The 24,360-nt window shown below is 40.3% G+C and overlaps 2 protein-coding genes across 2 annotated transcripts; both read right to left on the reverse strand.

Moving 5' to 3' along the window:
* Positions 1-2,174: 2,174 nt before the first annotated feature.
* LOC137288272 (uncharacterized) lies at positions 2,175-7,621 on the reverse strand. Its single transcript, XM_067820748.1, has 4 exons — positions 7,514-7,621; positions 4,171-4,294; positions 3,536-3,648; positions 2,175-2,416 (listed from the first exon to the last, which is right to left on the reverse strand). The coding sequence occupies exons 1-4, from the start codon at positions 7,548-7,550 to the stop codon at positions 2,268-2,270; spliced, it is 423 nt and encodes a 140-aa protein (XP_067676849.1). The 5' UTR covers positions 7,551-7,621; the 3' UTR covers positions 2,175-2,267.
* Positions 7,622-8,784: 1,163 nt separating this feature from the next.
* LOC137287199 (uncharacterized) lies at positions 8,785-20,420 on the reverse strand. Its single transcript, XM_067819382.1, has 12 exons — positions 20,292-20,420; positions 18,956-19,058; positions 17,944-18,062; positions 16,620-16,667; positions 16,266-16,286; positions 15,315-15,414; positions 14,866-14,972; positions 14,228-14,278; positions 13,227-13,247; positions 12,547-12,646; positions 11,955-12,061; positions 8,785-11,153 (listed from the first exon to the last, which is right to left on the reverse strand). The coding sequence occupies exons 1-12, from the start codon at positions 20,332-20,334 to the stop codon at positions 11,056-11,058; spliced, it is 918 nt and encodes a 305-aa protein (XP_067675483.1). The 5' UTR covers positions 20,335-20,420; the 3' UTR covers positions 8,785-11,055.
* Positions 20,421-24,360: the final 3,940 nt, after the last annotated feature.

Consider the following 24,360-nt stretch of genomic DNA (forward strand, 5'->3'; position numbering starts at 1 on the left):
CTGGAACGCCCTTTGTTTTGACGCGAAGACTGAGTGCAACAAATTGGTCTTTTTGGCAAGGCGATATATGACTTCCCAACAAAATGTCGTTTTATCTTAAATCATTTATAATATTCCTCACTACTCGTCAGATTGTTGTATATCACTTGATTCATAGATCACTAATATACACACCTTAACGAATGTTATGTTGAGGGATTACATATTCCTAAAGTACAAATTCTGGTAATTTGGGGCTTGAACCCCATCCAGATTTGGAGCTAAATGTCATAGTGAGCAAAAACGCCAGCACACACTGTCAGCGATCTGACCCACTCAGCCTCCGAGGCCTCCACAAAAACGAACACCTAAAAACAAAGGTAGATTTGATCACGAACTTTGCGCACATTTCTGTCAAGATTAAGTTAACACAACTCACATGACCGAACAACTTCTAAAATGCCTTTTATACTTTTATACAGTGGTTGTAAGTCTGTTGTCTCTTTCCTTGATTTTGATGGTTTATTGCTAAAAGCGATGTAAAACTCTTTCTCTCTGTCTCTCTGTCTCTCTCTCTCTCTCTCTCTCTCAATTTAGGACTTTTAAAACTAGTCAAATGATTTGAACCTTCAGTGTATGATTGCATCCCGAATGGGACTCAACAAACACATGTACTAGCATTTGTGCTAAACTTGGAAGTTATCTCAAATATCCTTTTCCATATATGACCACTCTTTGAAAGGCAATTACGAGAATAGACTTGGGGATGTAAATCTTTGACGATTATGTAACAATGAGCTCGAGGGACATAATTAAGTCAGGGTAGAGTACACGTTAGATTAAGCTATCTCTTGACAACTATCTGCAGTATTCCTAACCCACAGGAGCTCCTTTCACAAAGCAGCCTTTACTAAGGTTAACCTTAACTGTCATTCCTTAACACTGTACTAAGGTTACCTTAGTGACTTACGATAACCTTAGTCCTTTTTAATAGAGGCCCAGATGTGTATCCTTCTACTCTCGCGATGCTTACATTGTAGCAGATTTAATACATGTTAGGGGCAGTGGGATAGCCTAGTGGTTAAAACGTTCGCCGAAGATGCGGGTTCGATTCCCCAAATGGGTACAATGACTTGTGTGAAGTTCATTCCTGGTGTCCCCCGCCATGATATCGCTGGAATATTGCAAAAACCATATTGCGGAAAACCATACTCACTCAGTGACTTTTGTTGAGGTGGCGGTTTCGAACAGATGAAGCCTCCCGCATTATGTTCCATAAATAGATCATTATCTTGCCAAAGGATAATCGACGAAAACCTTTCATATCTCTTCATATGTGTACCGTTTCATTTGTTTCGACCCGTGAAGGTCCGACGTAGGAATCCATGCTTGCCATAAAAGGCGTTTATGCTTGTCGTATGAGGCGACTAACGAGATCGGGTGGTCAGGCTCGCTGACTTGGTTGACACATGCCATCGGTTTTCAGATCGATGCTCATGCTATTGATCACTAGACTGTCTGGTGTAGACTCAATTATTTACAGACTACCACCATATAACTGGAATATCGCTGAGTGAGGAGCAAAACTACACTCACTCATCCAAGTTCACTTGTTTTACAACTTTCACACACATCCTCATCGTAGAAGTTCATTCAGTAATAGTCTATATTGATAACATCAAAAATCGCTACACCGCACCCACAAACAAATGTAAGTGAGTCGAGGCCGACGCACTTCAGGCTATCTGTTCAATCAAAATTTTGATCATTTGACGTATTCAGCATATATGCATCAAGCAACGCCCTGACTATGACACGCTGACACATGACTACAATGTGTGAAACGGAAATGCGTAGTCTCGTTGTGTGGCGTTGCTGGTAACCCTGTTATATTTCTAAAACGGCGTAAAACATCACTCAATCTCTAGTAAACTATCAGTAACACTCCGCGAGCATTTTTATGCAGTACTGCAGGGTTGGGCTAACATAATTAAACAAGTAATATAGACGGATATTCTACAGGACATATATGGAGGGCGAACTACAAAAAATAAAGCAACAGGCATGCCTAAAATCCCAAACTTCCACCCACGGTTATAACCATACTCTCGCGGGGGCGTTCTACATGGCTTGTTCGTATTATGGTAACTTTACCCAGATAAAACCGAAATTAAGAAATGGACAAATCACTTGAAGCCTCTACCAGTTATGATTTATTCAACGTAACCATTAACACATATTGCATGACGAAACACGATGATGTGACGTTGTAGTCGGAACCAAATTTGTCACCGTCCATTGACGATGAGGAGCACAGTCACCAACGTCAGAATGGGGTAAGATCTTCGTGCTGCGGCAGGTGAACACGTGCACGGAGATGTCGTTTTTACTGTCGCTGTGGGGTTTAAAGGGATGTCATCCTCGAGCAATTCCGGGCCTGCAGACAAAGACAACAAATGATTAGACATTCCATACCATACCAGAATTATATCTCTGAGAGCTGGATAAGGATTGAGGATTGGGGATTAGAATCCCGAATCTGAAATTTCGTTCACATTCGGGATTCGTATGAGGAATTTGAGTTCTTTGTTAACATTTGGGATTCCAATCTCGAATCTGTAAGTTTGGTTCATATTAGGAATTCGGGATTCGAATACCGAATCTGATTTTTTTTGCATACTCGATCGACATCGGTTATTCGGTATTCTGTAGTTGAGCTCTTTTTCACATTTGGAAATCGGATCCTCAGCGGCCTTTGCACCTTTACTCTTCAGAATGTTCTATCCTTGATGCTATCTATCCTCGGGGATAGTCGAGCGCTCCCGGGGCTCTTGTATGTATGAGCTCTCAGTGAAGACCGAAGTCAATCCAACAAAGTCTATAATCAGAAACACACTTTTTGTGTCACGTTTTCATAATGTAAGGCAATATTAAATGTTCAGCATAAACCTGGCTCTGTGAAATGATCCCTACTTCGCTTGACCTGAGGAATGCAGGCAGTGTCCTCATTGTGGAGTATTTGTACGACTGAGAAATAATACTGCATCAAATATGAAATTAATGCAATACATATCGTGTCAATAACTCCTTACGTATGGCAGCAACATAAACGTTATAATCTCTATAAAAGTTATCCGATCGCTACAAAATAACTCTGTTTTCGTAATATGCATATCGATAATCAGATGGCAATCCTCAAAACAAGACTGAACATTTGGGGTGAGTGAGTGAGTTTAGTTTTACGTCGCACTCAGCAATATTACAGCTATAGAGCGGTGGTCTATAAATAATCGAGTCTGGACCAGACACTCTAGTGATCAACAGCATGAGCATCGGTCTGCACAATGGGGAACCGATGACATGTGTCAACCAAGTCAGCGAGTCTGACCGCCCGATCCTGTTAGTCCTCTTAAGACAAGCATAGTCGCCTTTCATGGAAAGCATCGGTTGCTGAAGGTCTATTCTACCCCGGACCTTCACGGGTCTTAAACATTTGGAACCTACTCAACCACTTCTCTACAAAGTGAACTTAATATAACTGTTTTCTGTCACGTACAGTCGTCGATGGTGACTTTCATGTTGAGATGGCGGATCCCCGAGAAGAAGTGCTGGGTTTTCCTGCAGGTTACGGGGTAGGAATCCACACACCGCATGAAGGTGACTGCCGCTCTGTAACACCATATGGAAGAGTTAGGGAGTCCGTGAGTTTAGGTTTACTCTTTTTTAGCAATATTTCAGCAATATCACGGAGGGTTGTAACACGATGTATGTTTATTAGTAGTAGGTGATCTGAACTAAATAGTGAGTGAGTTTAGTTTTAAGCCGTTTTAAGCAGTATTCCAGCGTGGTCTGTACACATCGAACCCGGGTCTACGGCGTGATGAGCTTTACCTACTAGATTAACCCAAGACCCATCTCTGAAGCGGATGTGTCATCTATTTTTTATTGCGCTTGAATATTCTAATATATTATATGACAGGGATACATAGTTAGAATTTGGATAACTGCTATCTTGCAAAAGTTTAGGTTGTAGCGTAAAATTTTGAAAAGCCATGTATGAGGAGATTAGCTGACACATGTCATCGAATCCCTATAGCGAAGTGCCGTTGATCACTGGATTTTCCGTCCCAGACGTGCTGCCTTAAACGCCACACCAACCAATCAAAACACTTCCCGTGTACAGTCACTTACTCACATAGTCTTGTAGAGTTGCTGCCGGCGTAGAAGTAGTTCATTGTGAGGTTGTCGTTGCAGTCGGCGATGTCGTTGATGTTGTCACAGGCGCTAACCATCCGTCCATCTCCCAAAAATGTAGCTGGCGAAACATTTATAAATGAATATGAACACATGGTACGACACCAGTTTCGTTTACCCACCATTCGACGTTATAAAATACATTCCCATGTGCAGTTTTCCCGGATGTTTTTGAGAAAATATTTGATAAAATCCTCATGATGAAATTTTAGAACAGGTGTAACATTATATAGTGAGGTACTGAGGATGGGAGGGAACTCTTGTAGGCCTAAGAATGAACCTTACTACATAAAGAGTTATCTCCCCTTGTTTAGCAGACGGCTTTCGTTGTTCTTGTGGCAGATTTGATAGCAGAAGAGAAGAGAAAGCTGCTTCCACACGTTTGTGAAAGAGGTGTGACTAACGCTGGTAGACATAACATTCCCCTGTCCAAGAAATATTCCAGCTGTATGACGGAAGTTTGCAAATATATATTTTGAACTGATCAGACAGTTAGTTAACCCTGCGACATCGTTGTTCATTGATACTCCGATTTTGTCTGTCCTTCCTTGTGTCAACATTCTTATGTTGTTAAAAAAATGACCCAGAGTGTCTGGTATATTCAAACAAACCGTTTTCTGCTGCACACAAAACGTATGGCATATGCATCAGATTCTGTATTATATATATAATCCCCATCTCCTCCACACGAGTCAACACGGATCAAAGATCAAAGATATGCTGCCGGAAACAGACGTGACACGGATCATGCCTAGATCTGTACTGAACTTGATACATGTATGACTCTTAGCCTTCAACATGAGTAATAGTTTATCATGATCTTGAAATGAAGGAGACTGATAAGATTTCACAGAAGCGTGGGGAAGCATGGGGATTTACATTTGCGGGCGTTTCCAGAACACTGTATACCAGTGTTGTGTTGCGAACATGACTCTCCCTGTAACACGCTTAGCTCCTATACCGGTAAACATCATACCTGTTTCCGAGTTACGTGACTACTAGTAGCTTGCTATGTGACTACTAGTAGTTTGCTGTGAGGGCACATAATCCTCAACAGAAGCAATAAATCTGAAGACGATTAACATTACCTACAAGTGAAAAGACGTCTTTGGAGAAACCTGCAAGTACGATTATTGTACGGGTAATATACTCATAGAATGTAATAAAGGAACACACGGAATTGCAAGTGTTCCTACGCTCTTTTCCGTGTTTCTTGTCACGCGTTATATTGCTGTGTGGGTGAAAATCTGGAAATGTTTTCCCTTATTGGTATAATATAACCAGTGCGATGTTTAGGTTCGAGCACAAGAACATAGGTTTGACATACTCATTAAATCGCTGTCCACAGTACAAAAGTAATATTGCATTACGTGTGTGAACCTGTTTCATAGTGTCGACGTTGCTTTAAACGATATTCATCGCATGTGGCATACAGTAACTGGTCATATTTACAGAACCATGTCACATTTGAGATATTGTTGGAAAATAATGAGATGAACCAGCAATGCTTGTAGGTGTTTCCTCATCGTCGGCACACTCTAACGCGTTCGGTTTCAATTGAATGTACAAATTACATACGTCAAATTTCGTTCTTATCTCGCTCCTGAGGCAGTGAGGAAGGTTTTACACCCCGTACAGCAGTATTCCAGCAATATCACGGTGTGAGACACCAGAAACGGGCATCACACATTGTACCCATGCAGGGAATCGAACCAGAGTCTTCGGCGAGATGAGCGTACGCTTTAACCAACAGGTTACACCAAATCCACACCTCTACATTGAAATCCTGCTTTGTGTCCGGTCTGTTATGAAACAAAGGCATAACAATCGCCAATTGAAATGAAATGAATAGTTATGCGGCGTAGACTGAATCTACCTGACCCATTTGGTTGGCAGATCTAATTCAAGAATCAGTGAAACCAAAGACCATATGATATGGTCTCCGGTGTAGTCTGTATTAATCTGCATATATGGTTACAGTAGTTACCCAAACAATACATTCCTTAACAGTACTGAACTACTTCGCTGTGACATAATACCAGCAGCCTTTGTAACGTTTTGTTCCTAACCAAACAGCAACACTATTGTGATGTCTCTGATTTCTTCAGGTCGGCATTAATTTTCGCTTTGATCAAACATAGCAGTGAATGAAGATCAACTTAGATTCAATGCCGCTGGAGAGGTGTTAAATTTCATAGCAGGAGTAATGGTTTTATGAATACTCACGTCCGTCTGATGTCGAAATTTGTGTTCAAAATGCTTCTACTGGTATGACCGTATTCACACTTTGCAATTCACACTTTACAATATATCCCCAATGTATATATCTTCGGATATGATTTCGTTTGGCTTGGTTGTTGTATAACGTCACACACAGCAATAGATCTGATATATGTCGGCGGTCTGTAAATAATCAAATCTATGTAATGAGCGATCTTTTCAGATTGATCTTCCCTTCACTAACCCGCTAGGTGCGCTCATTCGTACGACCCAACCTTAAACTGACAGCGCATGTCGTATGCGCGATGTGAACCATACGTGTTAATATTACACTTAGAGACAGTTAACCAGTTTAACCTTCACCTTCACTGTGAGGGTTGAAGCTGGTGCATGTGCAGTATATCAAGTTGTAGACTGGTACTCTGCCTCAACAAGCTTGTAGTGCAGCGATAGCGCAGCGCGGAATAGGGCAGGGGAACCAGTCTAATCAAGTTGTCGCAGCGCACACTGAGTGGAGAACCAGACCGGACGTAAGAAGTTGGACAGTCACTTACATCATTTTAAAAGGAGAGTTATCGCCCGTCACAGCAATAGGTTCCCCATTGGGATACGATGACATCATTCTGTCAACTAGCCTGACCATCCGATCCCCTTAGTCGCATCTTACGACGAGCATAGGCTGGGCCTAGATTTTCGAAGCTCTCTTAACGCTAAGATAGTCGTAAGTGCCATACATTAACATAGACTTACGTCTATCTTAGCGTTAACAGAGCTTCGAAAATCTAGGTCCAGAAGTCCAATTCTAACCCGCTTGTTCACGGGCTTAGGACATGGAGATTCGGCACTTATTGAACAGACAGGAATACGTTATTTAACGATATTAGTACTACCATTCATTAAAGGACACTGGTTAGAGATTGCCATTTAGTCAAATCTATCAGAACGTAGAACACCGTGGAAGTATACTTCTATGTGATGATTTGTTATACCTGAAATGTGTTCATTAAACGAACTTACGCCCAGGAAATATACAACTGTACAATTGTATTAAGTAATTTACCTGCAATGATAACAGCAGGAAGAATCGATATTATCATCTCTGTTATCCAGTGCTCTGTAGTCTCACTGAAGAGTTATCCGTGTGAACACAACAACTTGCGCTATGTTTGTGTTCGTCACCAGGATATAATGTCACCGTGATATAAAGGACGTCAGGTTGTCAATATCATCCAATCCGACAGGGTTGTGGGAATTATTGTCTGTGTAACTGATCTCTAGTGGCTTACTACCACAGACGGGTATTTAACAACAGAGATTTAAATAGAAACAGCGGAGGACCTAGTATACTGTATATTCTAAATTAAAATATTTTGCCCACACGGTATGACCCGCTGTTCGCATGATCTAGTTGTTCATCGCAGGGGTGATATTTTGCAGTATGTAATCTGTAATTGATTTTTCTTACACTTCGAATTTCTATTTACTTTATTCAAAACATTTTAATGTCTAAACATCTCTGATCTCTTAAATACATTAGTCACTATGATCTATTCTGCTATTTGGGGAGATGTTGATTTGAAGTACGAGAAAATTTATATATCCACCCACACGAGAATATCCTAACACCTTGTCAATCAAAACAGTTCGTACTGCCAGCACAATACGAGAACACAGTGTTGTTTTTAAAAATAAACTGGCAGATGAAAGAATGCATTGTGATGGTGCTGATTATGTGAGTAAATTGTTGATCTGTGAATGGCAGTTTTTAAATTTTATTACGCCTGTCTGACACTCACTTGTGGGAAAAGTAAGAATAGTGGACAATTTTGTGTCAGCATACACTGGATCATTGACGTCTCGGTTGTGAAATAATTTTGTCACCAAATAATTCCTACTATGTTTGAACTGATGTAAATTCTACCGAAATAGAAGATGTATCGATGTTCATAGATGGCACGTCTAAGATACCTATCAGCTTAGATTATAATGATTTTTAAATAGTTTAAATCTAATCCTGATTTCAAAGAATAAAAGCATGTAGATGATATCTGGAAGTGCTAGCAAAGCTAACATACACTAAGAAATTGTCCAGACAAATGATTAGCCCCTTTGTCGTAAAATATGCTTATAAAACTGTAAGTGACCATGAGGAAGGTGCTTCAGAACTCTCTTACATAAGGTGAGTATTTTACGTGTTATCCTCCTGAGCAAATACGGTCAAAAGAACAGGCACGTGACCGGAGTCGAACTCGAATGTCGGTGATAAGTGGCCCAGGGACACTCAGTCAAACCACGTAGAAACAGAGGAAACAGATACAGATATACATTTAAGATTTTATTCAATTCCATTCTGATTATTGTCATATGCACGTGTATCTTACAATGTGTCAGCACAGCAATGAGCGTGCATGGCCACAGGACATGGTAGAAGTTTATTTACACCTATGACACAAGTCCTAATATATGTAACGGTTGCCAAGGTCATTCTACAAATTAAATAACTGAATATTCTAAGGGTGTTTGCGAGACCTCTTAAGTTTAAGAGCCTATTTAGTGAGTAAGTGAGCTCTTTGCAATATTCAAGACATACTACGGTGGGGGGACACCAGAAATGGGCTTCTAACATTGTACTCACGTAGGGACTCGAACCTGGGTTTCCGGCGTGACGAGTGCAACCACTAGTCTGCTCCACATCCCCAAAGCCTATTAAGTGGCAAATATACCGTTGGATGTCTTCGTCATATTATGTGTCAACATAATGTCCAACACAACCCCGTTCCACGAAGCGATGTGAGCGCTAGGGTGGTCGTATCTGAACAGACACTCTACTCTGCACCGTAGCGATACTATCGGTCTGTGGAACGCCATGGAAGAAAAACAACGCCATGTCATATAACATGTCATGACCTTGTTCGGAATATGATCGGATGACATTTGGGGTTTGTTTGATTGGTCCATTCGCCCATTCATACGTTGAAGAAAAGATGTTTATTATAAGTTTGTCCATTGAAACAAGGTTGTAAATAATAAACAAAGCATTTGCTTTGATACCCGAATGTGAAGACAATATCATCATAACCTGTTTCAAACAAAATGTTCTTGGTGTAGACAGAGGTATGTGTGGCTTCAAATAGAATCGCCCATTGTATGATCCTTAGGAATAAAATGTTCAAACGTTTGAAATACAAGAGTTAAATACATGAAAACAAAATCAATAGATATTACTACAAAACTATAGTTTAAGTCAAACGTGAGTAGATGCACATATAAACAGCATATTTAACTATGAAGGCGCAGAGATAACAGATTCGACATATTAGAGATACTGAGCTAATATTAAACATAAAATATTTGTAACATATAAAACATGTAAAATGCTTGCTGGCAAACAACACCTGATGTAACTGTTGAGGTAAGGTTGTGAGTCATTATTAAAATGCCCAGGGAATGAAAGTCTATGCTTGACTAATTCTTCTGATGCTGAAGACACAGAATGACACAGCCAAGTGCAAGCCTGGATTCCAATACACCAATACTGAATATCCATTTCTCACTTGTTCCATTTTAGCGACTTTTAAACATAATGTATACCCTCTTTTGCCAGTCATTTTATGGTGTTGTTGTCAAGTGAGATAGATCGGCTACCTTACCCAACTCACAATAGCCTGTCTCACAGTCCCTGGATCCACTTTAGGAGTATATATGCTGAGAGAAACAAATACAGGAACCTCAAGCGTTCCTTTAATATTTTCCAGTTTAATTACGTCACCAGGCTTAACTTCAGAATAAAGGAACAAAGCCATGAAATGACGTTCCCTTATCCTTTCCTTCAGTATATCTTCACGCTCTCAGTGCACCAGTGGCAGTTGAGATATGTAAAACTATAGATGCGAGGTAAACGAAATCATTTAATCTATGTAATGGTATATATCTGTACACAACCAAGGAGCTAAAGGCCATCATTCATGACAGTAGTGACTGCACATTTTGCAGACATGACTCTTATAATGACACATCAACATGATCAAATTTTGTCGCATATGATAAGATGTAAACATTGCCTTTTCACATCACGTTCATGTCCTTCGTGAAATATTATTTCTCTGTATCAATTACTGCAACCGAAGTATAAGCCTTGTTCTAATCCTTTGCTGAATGTTAAGCCCATAATGTTTATATTAATTTTATTCTGTGAAGAGGTATGTCTAGATCAGTTTAAAATCTATGGACGCCAGGTTAGCTATTCTCGAAACATTCGCAGCCTTACGAACTTCTTAAGCACGTTCTCAACATATTGGCTACGATCAAAGTTACGAATTCTTAGGGCTACGAACGTTTCGAGAATAAGGGTCCAGATTATCAGAGGCTTCTCAAAGTAGTTATGTTAGAGGGACAATGTGATCTTCTTACTCAACAAAAATCTTTCAAAAATAATCATTTAACCTATTTTTATTACCTTGGAGACTTGAGCAGTTCTATCGAGACTTGAACGTCTTACGAATGGAAGCTCAATAACTATCTTATGAACATGTAACAAATGTGCGGCCCCCAGAATAGGGTTAATATAATGTTGAGTTCCAATTCCTCGTGTTCCTGGAATGTCTACCTGACCAGCAGAGTCAACAGCAAAGCCAGTATACAGATCACACCACCTCGGACAGTTCCGGCAGAATCTGTCGTTGGAAATACCACATCCGGGCCTGTGAATAATTCACCTCTCATTATCAGATCAGGAGTTAAAATGGTCAATTTAAGAAAGGCAAATGCATTGTTCGTTATATTAACATGCAGGATAATTGTACTACTCAAGGAGGGTTTGGGTAGCCTAGTGGTTAAAGCGTTTGCTTGTCACGCCGAAGACCCGGGGTTTATTCCCCTCGTCAGTAAAACAAAACTCACTCACTCACTAAAAAGGATTAAAAGAACACCCGATTCTCCCATAGTACAAATTAACCTGTCATCTCATGATTATATGAACAGTTATTAGCAATATGAAAGAATCGGGTGTTTTTAATTTTTCTTGAGTGGTATGCAATACTGTTTCAGCTTCCAAGAGACATGAGCTGTGAGTGAGTGAGTAGTTATGGTTTTACGCCGCTTCCTGCATGATCACGACGGGAGAGACCTGAAATGCACTTCACACATTGTACCCATGTTTGGAATCGAACCCGGGTCTTTGGAGTGACGAGTGGATACTCGAACCTTTAGGCTACCCCCAGCCCGTAAGCTATTCTCAAAGGCTTCGACCGGTATTTCCAATACAATCAATGTCATCGAGACAATAGTATTCTACCTTTCTCATAATATATAGCATTTATAGTTTCAAGAGTATTTGGACATTTTCGATTTTGAGAATATTATTATCCTCGACATAAACGTCGTGCACGGATAGATTGGACAGATTTGGAACGGAACAGTATCAACTATTTTCTTGTAGATTCTGTGTCAGATATTGTTTGAAATGTATACACAGACAGATTGAATGAGTAAGAAAAACTTACAGGTCCTGTCCAGATTCTTCGCCGTAATGGTTCGTAGCGCTTGTAGGTAAACGCTGTTTGTCTTGCAAGTCTGGTTGTTGAGGCACTTTACGTAGACATCAGCAGCTCTAAGATATAAAACAATAAAAGACAAGTATACATTTTGGCCCTTCTTGCATTATTACGAAGTCCCCATAACAACGCTTTAGGATATATTATTGTCAGACTTGATATTTGTGTGCGAAGAGTGCTTTTGTAGGGGTTGTTTGAAGCGCCTTAAAATGAACAGGACAACTAAGGGAGAGTGGCCCCGACACCTGCACGATATGCCCATGTATTTCATTCTTCTCAGTGACGATAACAGATTATTCATAAACCCGGCGTTACTGAAAACAACAGTAAATGTTTGAACAATATATGACAGTTAATGTGTGAGTTAAAATTCTACGTTACATCAGCAAATGGATACACCAAATATTCACGGTACACTGTTTGACTAAAGATCGAGGCCTATATACACCTTAAGATGCATGCATTTTTCCTCATTACAGGCTTTTCTACATTCATCTGAGGCATCACCATCATATTAAGGGCATTGGTAAGAAGAATTTACGCGCATATTGTGTTGGTAGTTGCGTTGGGGGCGTCGACCGCTGCGACTACAGCAGCACTGCAGTCGTACATTTCGTTGACGTCGCAGTGGTCGGTGCTTGCTGCAGGGACAAGAGAATCATCCATGAAAGGGTTTTGGAGAAAAACAATGAACTACATAATGTCCTCATATTCCACGTAACCACAAATTCGTACAAGCACGCGCGTGTGCATGTTTCTGGCTTTTGTTTGCCGTATATTGTCATATTGCATTCTTTGTCATAAGCAAAGGCCAGATCGTTTTGTAAATGATCGAATCTGGATCATACGTCTCTGTGATTGAGATCATGAACATGATTTGAGATACGGTGATATGTAGTCCACCTATTTAGGAACTTATCCTTCGGACACTGTCTGTCCATAAACTACATAAAGACGATGTGGCTAAAGACATACCAGACGATTGCCTGGTCCAAACTTAATATTTTGAGGCTACCATGGTAAACTAACACAAAGGATGACATTGTAAATGTTATAGTATCCAGGTCATGGATAAAAAAGCTCGACCTGCTTCCCTGAATATCCTGCGATGGCGCTACACGGAAGCATCAGCGCAGAAAACCCAAGGAACCAGAATGAACAAATTAAACCAAAGGCATGGGATCTGTACTCCAGTTTATGACGTTAAAATGTTCAACTTACCTTGAGGTGTGGAACCAGCAGCTGAAAAACAAAGTACATATGAAACACTGAGTACACTGAGTACATCGGGAGGGTATAATCTATCACAGGTTCCAGAAAATCAATTAATAAAACTGCCACTGATCCCAAAGCAAAGCGTGACTCCAATCGCCCGTGAACAGTCTATGGCAAAGTAATCTTGATTATGTCAGTGTTAACGGAGGTGTGTTTGTTCATGCGAGAATGCTTGTCTGCAGCATGTCTGACAATTGAAAAACCGAACACGGACACTATACATGCATAACTGTCACGATTTTTCGTGACACTGGAACAGAAGCACATTTTTATTACATGCTAAGTTGCACTATATTGTATGGAGATGTCAATGTGTGAAGTTCTGTTGTTCCATCATCAAACTACTTAGATAGTAGGTGCTTTCAATTTGGATACTTTTATTTCAGACTGAAACATCGCAGTATTATTTTTCTCTAAATCAACCGACTTATTGGTAAGTCATGTTTTGCACTGCGAATGACCATACGTTAATGAAGATAATCTTTGACAAAGAACATTCACCACTGGAGTCCTACGACACACTATCTTCAAGCATTTGTCAAAAATGTCATTTACTCATAAGGTCCCTGCTCTGTTATTTATTTAGAGTGACTATAACGAATTCTGCCTACATCTGACATCAGTAGTTCTTTTGGGTTCGTTATGACAGTACTTCATTGTTCAAGGTATTATGGTTCCATCAATAAGTTGGAGCTAACCGCCGGATTAATTATCTGCTCTAGCTACTTAGATTCGCAACCCAAGTGCAACCCTAACCAGTCTGTTACATGCGTCAAGTGTGCTGTGGCTCGGTGAAACTGGAACAAAGTATTTCGGTTATATGATAATGTATGAGCTTGGTCGGAGACGGTACCAATGTGGAGAAACCGACGCATGCGTAAAGTGCAGGTGCTAACAGACATGGGAGACAACTACACACCTAAGTGGTTCAAGGAGGAACGGTTTACCTGTTGGCGTTGTTGCAGTCGTAGTCGGGTCAGTGAACACGACGTTTGGACCTTGAAATACAATTTGAAAGTGTTACGTTTTGGGATAATTCTAATCTGGCTTGACTCGATATTAACGAAATGCCTTTAATGATATTTTGCTCGGTTTTGCTCAAAGAGGAAGGTCATAATGGAAAAAGAAAACTTTCTTCGATGCGGACATGTTTGTTAAATATTCCTAGTGCCTGCAATTATCGTACCCGTGAGTGAGAGAACACGTGAGGTTTTACGCCGCTTTTAGCAATAGTTCAGCAATATCACGGCAGTTAACATTAGAAATGGGCTTCAGATACTGAAACCATCAGGGGAATCGGACTCTGTTTTCAGCGATACGAGCGGGCGTTTTAACATGTATGTCTGTCATAGTATGTCTTTCTGTCTGTGTGGATGGATGGAATGTGTGTGTCTATGCATGTATGTATGCTGGTGTGTGTGTGTGTGTGTGTGTGTGTGTGTGTGTGTGTGTGTGTGTGTGTAGGTAGGTAGGTAGGTAGGTAGGTAGGTAGGTAGGTAGGTAGGTAGGTACAGGATGTATAAAGGTTCGTATTGCCTATGGATATGTTACAGCATTTACGACGTTGATGAATAACATATCTCACATGTTTTGTCAAGGTTCCTGGAAGTGATAGTGACAAGTGCTTGTAGATAGATGGGGCTTGTCTTGCATGTCTGTTTCTTGAGACATTGTGCATACACCTCAGCCGCTCTGAAAACATACAACCGTTACAACTGTTGAACCGTTTGATATCGATACCATTTGAATTCGTGTAGATACTCTGACCCTGAAATATTAATCTGTGGTAGCTATAACTGTCCCAGATTACAGTTACACCAAGGATTAACGGATTAGAAAGTCATAAAGTATGTAAAGTTTGGTGGTTGGACATCCCAGGATACACTACATACATATCAGTTTACAAAAGCCCGGAATGTCTCGACAGAAATTAATGACTTTCAATACTTAACATGGTCTAAGTATTGTAGGCGTTCTATGAATTCTGTCTCATGACCAATAGTGGGAGAACTTGGATGCACGTATGTTACTTACGTGCAAATGATGCTGGCATCCCCGTTGGCTCCGTCGACAGCTGCGACCACGGTGTTGCTACACTCGTACATCTCGTTGGTGTCACAGTGAACGGCAGCGGCTGGGGACATATACATCATCATCATTGCCATAATAATTATTATCATGATGATGATCATCACCGTCGTCACCATTACACTGAATGCTGTTTGCCTGCATTCAAATATTGCCAGACAAAATAAAGTACACATGTAAAGATTCACAAAATTGAATTTTACGGTAAATTTACAAAAACAAATTCGAAACGTTTCATGGCTAAAAACTGTCATCGCAAACACACCAAAATTCAGTTTCCGCAAACGGCCACGATACCCATGTAGACTTCGCCTCTACTGAGTAGCCATTTGCTTATTGTTTTAGTTAATGGTTTGGATTGGCAACGTAGTAGTGCTAACGTTGTCGCTGGCTGTGACTTTATGGTTGACACAAGCATGCACCATTTCAGACATTTAGCTAATTAAACATTCATGAGTGATTGCAAAGGCGTGACTCAGATCATGACTTTTATCACTCTTGTGAAGCAGAAACATACAAATATGGTGCTGACAAGTCAATCTTATCTGACCCCATGGCCAGCGGGTTACTGGCACGGCCAGGGGGAGACAACTATGAGAGGCGAATTGACGACGGGGTCCACATGACCCGGTGCCTTTGATGACAGTGTGTAGCCCATGTGTTGCTCTTGGTCGTGATATGTTAGTAATAACTGATTCAACTCATAACAACACCATTGCCATAAACTATCTATTGCATCGATGTCAAACGAGGAAGATGGATTGTTAGAAACCAGACGGATTCTTATTTCACTGTGCATTGTCGTTTAGTTATTTTATGGCGCTTCTGTGTAGAGTTAGGCGCCTTGGGCACCCAAACGTCGGCATCCACTTCGAGGAAGTGCAGTATATTTGTTACCTCGTGTTGTGCCCTCATCACCTGAAAATAGGAATAACACGCTTAAGTACTTCCACAAAGATTTTTACTGATATTATATGTATTAAGACATCCAGATTCGAACCCACACCTGACGCACCAAGGTGATGCGTTATATATTATTCACCCTCCCATCCCTTATATCACAATGTTAACACACATTTTTCAGCACCTCTTCACCGACTTTCTCGTCCTTGTGGAGACGTGTTACATTTGTTTTCAGTTTCACCTGGTCTACTATATATCACACAAGAGTACATTTCAAAATCGCAACCTAATAGACGCTCGAGGGTATATATCTTTGTAGGCTACATAGGTCAGGTTGAAGACGTTTACCTGTTGTGGTAGTGGTTGTGGTCGGGACGTTGAAAGTGACGCCAGTACCTGCAAATACATGCCCGACAACGTCTACATATAACTGTAATCAGTCATATCCGAAACATTGTAAAAAATATGAAAATATTTGAACATTTATGTGTATTTTTAAGACTTGTCAAATACACACTTCTAGTTTCCAATCAATGACACAACATGCGCAAACTATTCGCTGTCAAAACTTCCAGATATACAGCCCATGTTCCCTGAAAGGAGCCAGATGATTGCCAGTAGCACTACCATCTACATTCATCCTGCCTAAGTTCCAAGTCAGATTTGGCCTTCAGTACCCCATGCTTGTCGTAAGTGGCGACTAAAGGGATCTTATGGTCAGGCTTTATGACACATGTCATTATATCCCGGTTGTGAAGATGGATGCTCATGTTGTTGATAGCAAACGTAAAACTAAACTCACTCACTCACTCACTCACTCACGACTTACAATTCGAATTTGCCTTAGCAGACACATTCCGGAGCAGTTTGACTGAGCAGCTATAGAAATAAATACAGTATGGCGTTGCTCTAAGACATTTCCATGTCTAACAACGCCGATTATCGGTTCCACGCAAATAATCATTTTCGTTGAGATTTGACCCCGGGAGCTTAAAGTATGAAGAGATCACAGGTTGTTTATTTATTATGGAAAAATACACTGACATAGAAACAACACGTAAAGATACATTAATGTTAAAAAGAAAACGATAGAATGTGTTCTGTCCAGTTATACGCCCTAGGGTACAATGGTTCAATGTGAGCTCATCGATCAAAGCTATTGACGTATGTAATATATTGCAGTGGAATATGTCATGCTGTTTTATTGAAAGAGGAATATGATAAACTTTGTCGTACAGATTTATTGTCAGCGCCACAGAGTATTATATATGTCCTCTGAATTTCTCACGGGGTTTTCCGTTCATTTGATTTTTTTTAATTTGTGACTATCAAAATAATAATAGATTCAGGGATTGAGGAGGATTGGATGTGTTTGAACATACTGACTATATAACAACATGGTTAGTGGATATTGCCCAATTGTACCGTCGCGTAACAAAGTGAGTGAGTGAGTGAGTGAGTGAGTGAGTGAGTGAGTGAGTGAGTGAGTTTAAAACTTACACAGCGGGAACAACTGAACGGACCTCGCATATTTTACCCATGTTGGGGGTCTGCGGCGGGACGAGCGAACACTTTAACCGTTAGACTACCCACTGCTTCGTATCGTCACAAAGAAACAACAACAAAGCAAACTATGTATATAGTTATGTAATATTGTCAAAGGCAAACCTACACATGGCCCGGAGGTCGATCCCTTGCTGTCGTAATACCTCCGCCACTCTGTCGTTTATGAAAGCACTCCCAGCACAGCCCTCCACTCCTAGGATGCACTCTGTGTAGATCTTGAAGGCTCTGAATACAGAACACACCACTGGGAATCAGTTGCTATTGGTTAGCACCGTTCCGTACTGTGTGTCCGATTTACTCATGAATATCCATTGAAAAGCGAGGATGCTCCGTTTTGCATCCTTGTGATGAAAGAATCACGGTCAAGTATGTCTTGCTTGACTGTTGAATATTCCATCACAAGGGAGAACTATATTAAATCACGCACTATGGAGGATCTTTTTAATAACATTAGTTCTCATTTAACTATTGCATTTTTAAAAAGACATAGCTTTGTTAAATGATAAATATTTTATTCTTGGAAGTTTGAATTAGTAGATTGTTAGTGGCTGTATCATCGAATGGGGGTTATCGTAAAATTATTGTCCTCATGAGAGAATACGTAAAGGCCCCAAACCTTCAAAACTAGATTTAAATTTACCAGACTTTTTAAACGTCACGTCGTGGTATTTTTGTTCTTTTAAAAACTCCCTACCATCGCCAGCGGCTGAAGGGATGATGTAAATCCAGTTCGGGTCCATGCAGGTAGTAAAAGTATTGCAAGTATGGTGATCTACCTTCAGTTCTTGAGATATATAGCGTGTTTTCATATTATATTGTCCAAATAGTACTATTAGTTGTAACGCTCCACGCTAGTTTTAATTCTAACTGTGATATTCTAGACATCTGTTCCACTGTCCTTTTGACGATATGATATCCACGTGTTCCATTTCAAAGTCAAATATGTCTCCGTCACGACATGGCTGAAATCTTGCCTGTGTGACGTTAAATATTAACTCACTCACTCACTTCTTAATGTGTTTTAGTTACATCACAAATGTCAGTCTGATGTTGGTGATGCAGCACTTATACCATCTTGTTTAAGATGACAATGTTATAAGTAATAACACGGTACATACCTGCATGTGGTAGCGGTGTTTACCCCTATGCTGTTGGTTAGTCCAGTAGTGCAGTCAGATAGTGCCTGAAGGTCACACGCGGCGTCAGTGACAACCACGAGGGCTGGAAACAGTGACGATGACCTTCACATCCAATCGTTAAATCATGCTCTATTATCAGACATCATTATTGTGTTCATTAACATGTGAAATAATGGTTAATCAATGCAGATTAGTGTTGTCGTTGATTTATGAAATGAATAGCAAATTGGGTCGTTTTAATGGAATACAAATGAATGAATACATAATGTCATTTAGAAAGTGGTCAAATGTAACACAAATCAAATTTGCGGTTCCACTTTCTGCGTAAAGTACAGATTCTAGTACATTTTTTGAGTTGATGCCAATGTGGAAGTCGCGGTGGTTGTGCAGTTTAGGCGACTGACTTTGTGTGCTGGCGATTAGGTGTCTGACTCTATGGGTGTGGGTTCGAATCCCTGATGGGACTGAACCCAACAAAAGTACTAGAATCTGTACTTGACTGAGAAAGTGTAATCCCAAATATAACTTGTGTCACATGTAGATGAACTTTAGAATGATAATTGATCTTGAGTTTATATTTTTATTTTTAAACACACTGGATGTATAACAGTCTTGGCATATATCAGCAAACACCTATCAATATTTAAAGTATGATTCTAATCGGATGAAACATAATGTGTATTTCCAATGCATTTAAACTTAAAATGTTACGGGCAGAATAATTCCAACTAAACAGAATCCAAAAATCAAAACAGGCATAAATAATGATATGGATGTATCACTGAAACTCAGTGATTGTACGAGACGTCAGCAAAAGGTACCACATTCGCACAAATTTAATTACATTTGTGACGTCATTCCATTGTCTGCTTGCTCCATTACTTTTCAGGAATGGAGCGGCGTGTACCAGTTTCAAATTAAAGACTAAATTAAGACATTTAGTTTTGCTAACCTAAATATTCCCAAATGAATGTAATCCATGAAGGGTATATCCTAGTAACTCTCCATTCCTTAAAAATAATGAGCCTCTGGCCTTCCGGGTCTCGGCTCCATTGTTATTAAGGAATCGAGAGTTCCTCGGACATCACCCTCTACAAATCAATAATCAATACACAAAACAAACAATGTGGACCACACAATCCATCAGCTAACCCGGTAACCCGGTGACCCTTGAAGCATATCTCCTTGTAGGGTGAAGATATCAATACTAGCCCAAATACGATAAAAAACAACACATTGATAAAAATGTAAAGCAGAGGTCATCAGGCGAAACCTCTACTGATACAAAATATTATATTCATTAGCCCCTGTTTACCTGCGACGACCAGCACTCTTGTATACAGCAGCTTTTTCAACATGGTACTCCAACTCTGACACACCCTTTACTATTGTACTACTGAGATATTGTACATAGTCTTATCTGGAGCATTATTGCGACATTGCTATTATGGAGTTCAGGAAACCTGCTCGGCAAGTTGCTGTGTAAACGTACGTTGACATATTGACATGGTTGCCAAGCGACAAGAGCTATATCCGTTGAACTTGGTGGTAGGAATGAACGTAAAGGGTGTTCCACGATTTCACACTCTCAATCAAAGATGTCCATGTGTATCTCAGCACCACCCTGATTCATAAGGAATTGCCCCAGCATAAGCATGTGTGGAAGGACTCATGTCGATGCATTCTGTATATTGACATTGCACAGAAGGGTGTCTGAGTAAGTAGGTTATTGCATTAGACAGTGCGTACTATTCAGACTGATGAAATAAGTGCTATAGCGAGTCAATATATCGCGATGTCCAAAGGTAATGGTTCGAACGGAGAGTGTCCGAATCTAAGCGGTCCTTGGGTAATGTACAAAGCATGCATTATTTGCCTTCTGAATGAGTATGGTTTAACGCCGTCTGTAGCAACCTTCCAGCAAATATCACCTTGGAAGACAAGAAATGGGCTTCACAAACTGTACCCATGTGGATAAACGAACCCGGGTCTTCGGCGTGATAGCGAAATTCAGTGCTGTAATGCTTGTTATTTTGTATGTTGTTGCCATGGAAAGATACCTAAAGGTTTGATTCGGATTTAACTGTATTACCAGCTATATAAGTCTGTAAATAATCGTAACTGGACCAGAAGATCCTGTGAGCAACGTCATGGGCATCGATCTATACGCAATTCGGATACGATGACATGTGTCGACGAAGTCTGCGAATGTGGGTTGCTGAAGACCAGTTCTAACCCGAATCTACACGAATAACTGTTGTAGCATCGCAATGATGTAAACAGAACTTACATGAACTTGCAGAGGGTCCTGAAAACAAAAAGGTGAAACTTGGAAACGTATCACTTTTAGAAGGGAATAATCAACAGCTGGATATGCTGGTGCTTGATGGTTTGCATCATGTTGGTAACTTTGATAAAAAGGGAATAACTCAATACAATGTAACTAGATTAGTTACTTGATACATGTAGCTGTTACCGCATATTTGAATCTTGGAACATTTAAAAGAGTGCTATACTGGTAGCTGAATGTTATCTAAGCAATATGTCAATTCTCCTAAATTCGAGTAATTAGCGAAAATTGTAAATTGCAATTAGCTACGAAATCCATGTAGGACAATATAGATGTCCGTTTTCTCTTGCCTTAGGTTTCAGGTTTTGTTAGCTAATCGGGGTAGCTATGCCAAAAAGTTACGAGCCCACAAAATAATTCATTCGCCCAAATGTCAATGTGTGAACTTTGCAAAAGATTACAAAAGGTAAAATACCACCCTTTATCAGGCCATAATGTTGCATGATTTAAAGTGTATTGTAACTTAACAAGAGGGAGAAAGTGAATCAGATACATTTAAAAAATCATCCCTGAAAATTCGCTCCACAGTCGCTGACCCGAATGGCTTTTTACTAGCCAGATGCTAGCGGGCCAGTAGTTCTTCCGACACTGAACTCGATTAAGATTTTTAAAAAAAATGAAACTTGTGGCTTGTATTATCATCAGGCTGACATATAATACCAAAATTCATCGATTTTTTTAACATTACGGCTAGTCATAAACATGGCACCAGGAAATATTCTCATGCCTTGGTATGTACCTCCATATTGACCAATCGCCATCGCAGATGAAGAGACAGAACAGGTTGCTAAAGCGCAATACGTACATGAAGCGTCTGCATAAACCACCAGTCCTGTTCATAATATATAAACCTAAAGTGTGCTTCTCACTACATATTAGGTAACCTCCCATTTTCCCAGAATAACCGCAAATAAGGTTTTTGTTTTGGAGGGACAGGTTTTACTTTTCGCTAGAAAGACCTCTTCCCAGGTTTAACTTTTCGCTAGAAAGACCTCTTCCCAGGTTTCTCTTTTCCTTACTCTAAATGAACATCAACATTCCAATGATTCATGAGTGCTTGAAATCAATTGAAAAATATCTTTCAAGTTTAAAACTATATTAATGTTCTCCGAAGCGGGATTGGAATCGCAATTCTCACGTCCACAGGCAGACGCTCCCCTTCACAGCGGTAGGGTTAAATTATCTACTACCAGTTACTGTCATTAAATTGATTTTACGCGCGCTTCAGTTATTGTTATGTAGCTCCATTAAATGATCATCTACATTGTAATTACCCATCATTGACGGTATATATGTAAGAGAAAACACACCATCCGGTTTTACATTGTCTACCAAAACCTCGGAGGCGTGTTTTCTCCTATACATACAACAGGGTTAGCAGTATCGCCTTACTATGTTTAACAGTTTTTTACATAAAATACCTTCAGGCACCATCAATTTGAGTAATACATTAAATATTGTATGTGTGCATTTAATACATAACTGATAACTGATGATCATCAATGCTTGGTTGTTGTTATATGTCGTATTGGGCGAACACAGACACAAATCTGCTTTTCCCAGAGATCAGTATTCAATATACTGATGACCATGTCTTGCGTGATATTGGATGTATTGATACACAACCGCGTTGACCATTTAAACCCGTTTCTGCGGTCACCACTCTGCTGGGAGTGAAACAAGAATGAGTGAGTTTAGTTTTACGCCGCACTCAGCAATATTACAGCTATATGGCGGCGGTCTGTAAATAATCGAGTCTGGACCACACAATCCAGTGATCAACAACATGAGCATCGATCTGCGCAATTGGGAACCGATGACATGTGTCAACCAAGTCAGTGAGCCTGACCACCCGATTCCGTTAGTCGCCTCTTAGGACAAGCAGAGTCGCCTTTTATGGCAAGCATGGGTTGCTGAAGGCCTATTCTACCCCGGGACCTTCACGGGTCAGTGAAACAAGAACCCAAAAACAACGGCCCGTCAAGATAATAAAGGGAATTACTCCATAAAAAGACGACATAGTCAACACATCCAGTATTGTCTTTGAATGGGAGTACTATGTCACAACCACGATTGCCATGAGTGAGTGAGTGAGTGAGGTTAGTTTTACGCCGCACTCAGCAATATTACAGCTATATGGCGGCGGTCTGTAAATAATCGAGTCTGGACCACACAATCCAGTGATCAACAACATGAGCATCGATCTGCGCAATTGGGAACCGATGACATGTGTCAACCAAGTCAGCGAGTCTGACCACCCGATCCCGTTAGTCGCCTCTTAGGACAAGCAGAGTCGCCTTTTATGGCAAGCATGGGTTGCTGAAGGCCTATTCTACCCCAGAACCTTCACGGGTCACAATTGCCATGACGCTTGCATGCAGGGTGGTTCTCAAATGCTTGCTGTAGTTCCGCAAACATCGTCCTGCCTTGAGCAAGGTACAACGCTGAAGCGGGTCTTGTCTTTGAAACATTGTGCGATGACCATTGCGAAATATGAGAAAAAGATGTGTCCGTGTGAGTAATGCAACGAAATCAGGTCCAAGGTTCAGTTGCAATATTATGTCGATTGTCTGTCTAAACCGATTTGAAAGTTGAGATAGTTGTGTAAACGGGAAACACAGGATTAAGCATAAAGCCGTTAGGAAGTCTTCGTTTTATCCCAAACCAGCTCATGTGAATGATATGGCGCATGAATGTTATAAGAAAGTGTACTGACACCTGTGTTAAGCTCACACTTGACCATATTCATTTCTTTTGTTCTCTTGTTCATTGAAGCATGGTTCCTGTTATATAGTGCTCATGCCCACAACCACCTCCCATATCTGTCTCTATACTCACGCACGCACGCATATACACACAGGCGCACACACGCGTCAAACATGTTCTGTATTGGGTTAAGGAACAATGAATGACGTATTTTAAAATAATAAAAAAAACATAGTTCAGAACATATCTTATGGTGTTCACAAGCACGTCATTAGAAAGTTAAAGCTATTTGTGACACAATATAATGCTATTGTGTTTAGCATCACTG

This window comes from Haliotis asinina, chromosome 6 (genome assembly GCF_037392515.1).
Source record: "Haliotis asinina isolate JCU_RB_2024 chromosome 6, JCU_Hal_asi_v2, whole genome shotgun sequence".
NCBI lineage: Eukaryota > Metazoa > Mollusca > Gastropoda > Lepetellida > Haliotidae > Haliotis > Haliotis asinina.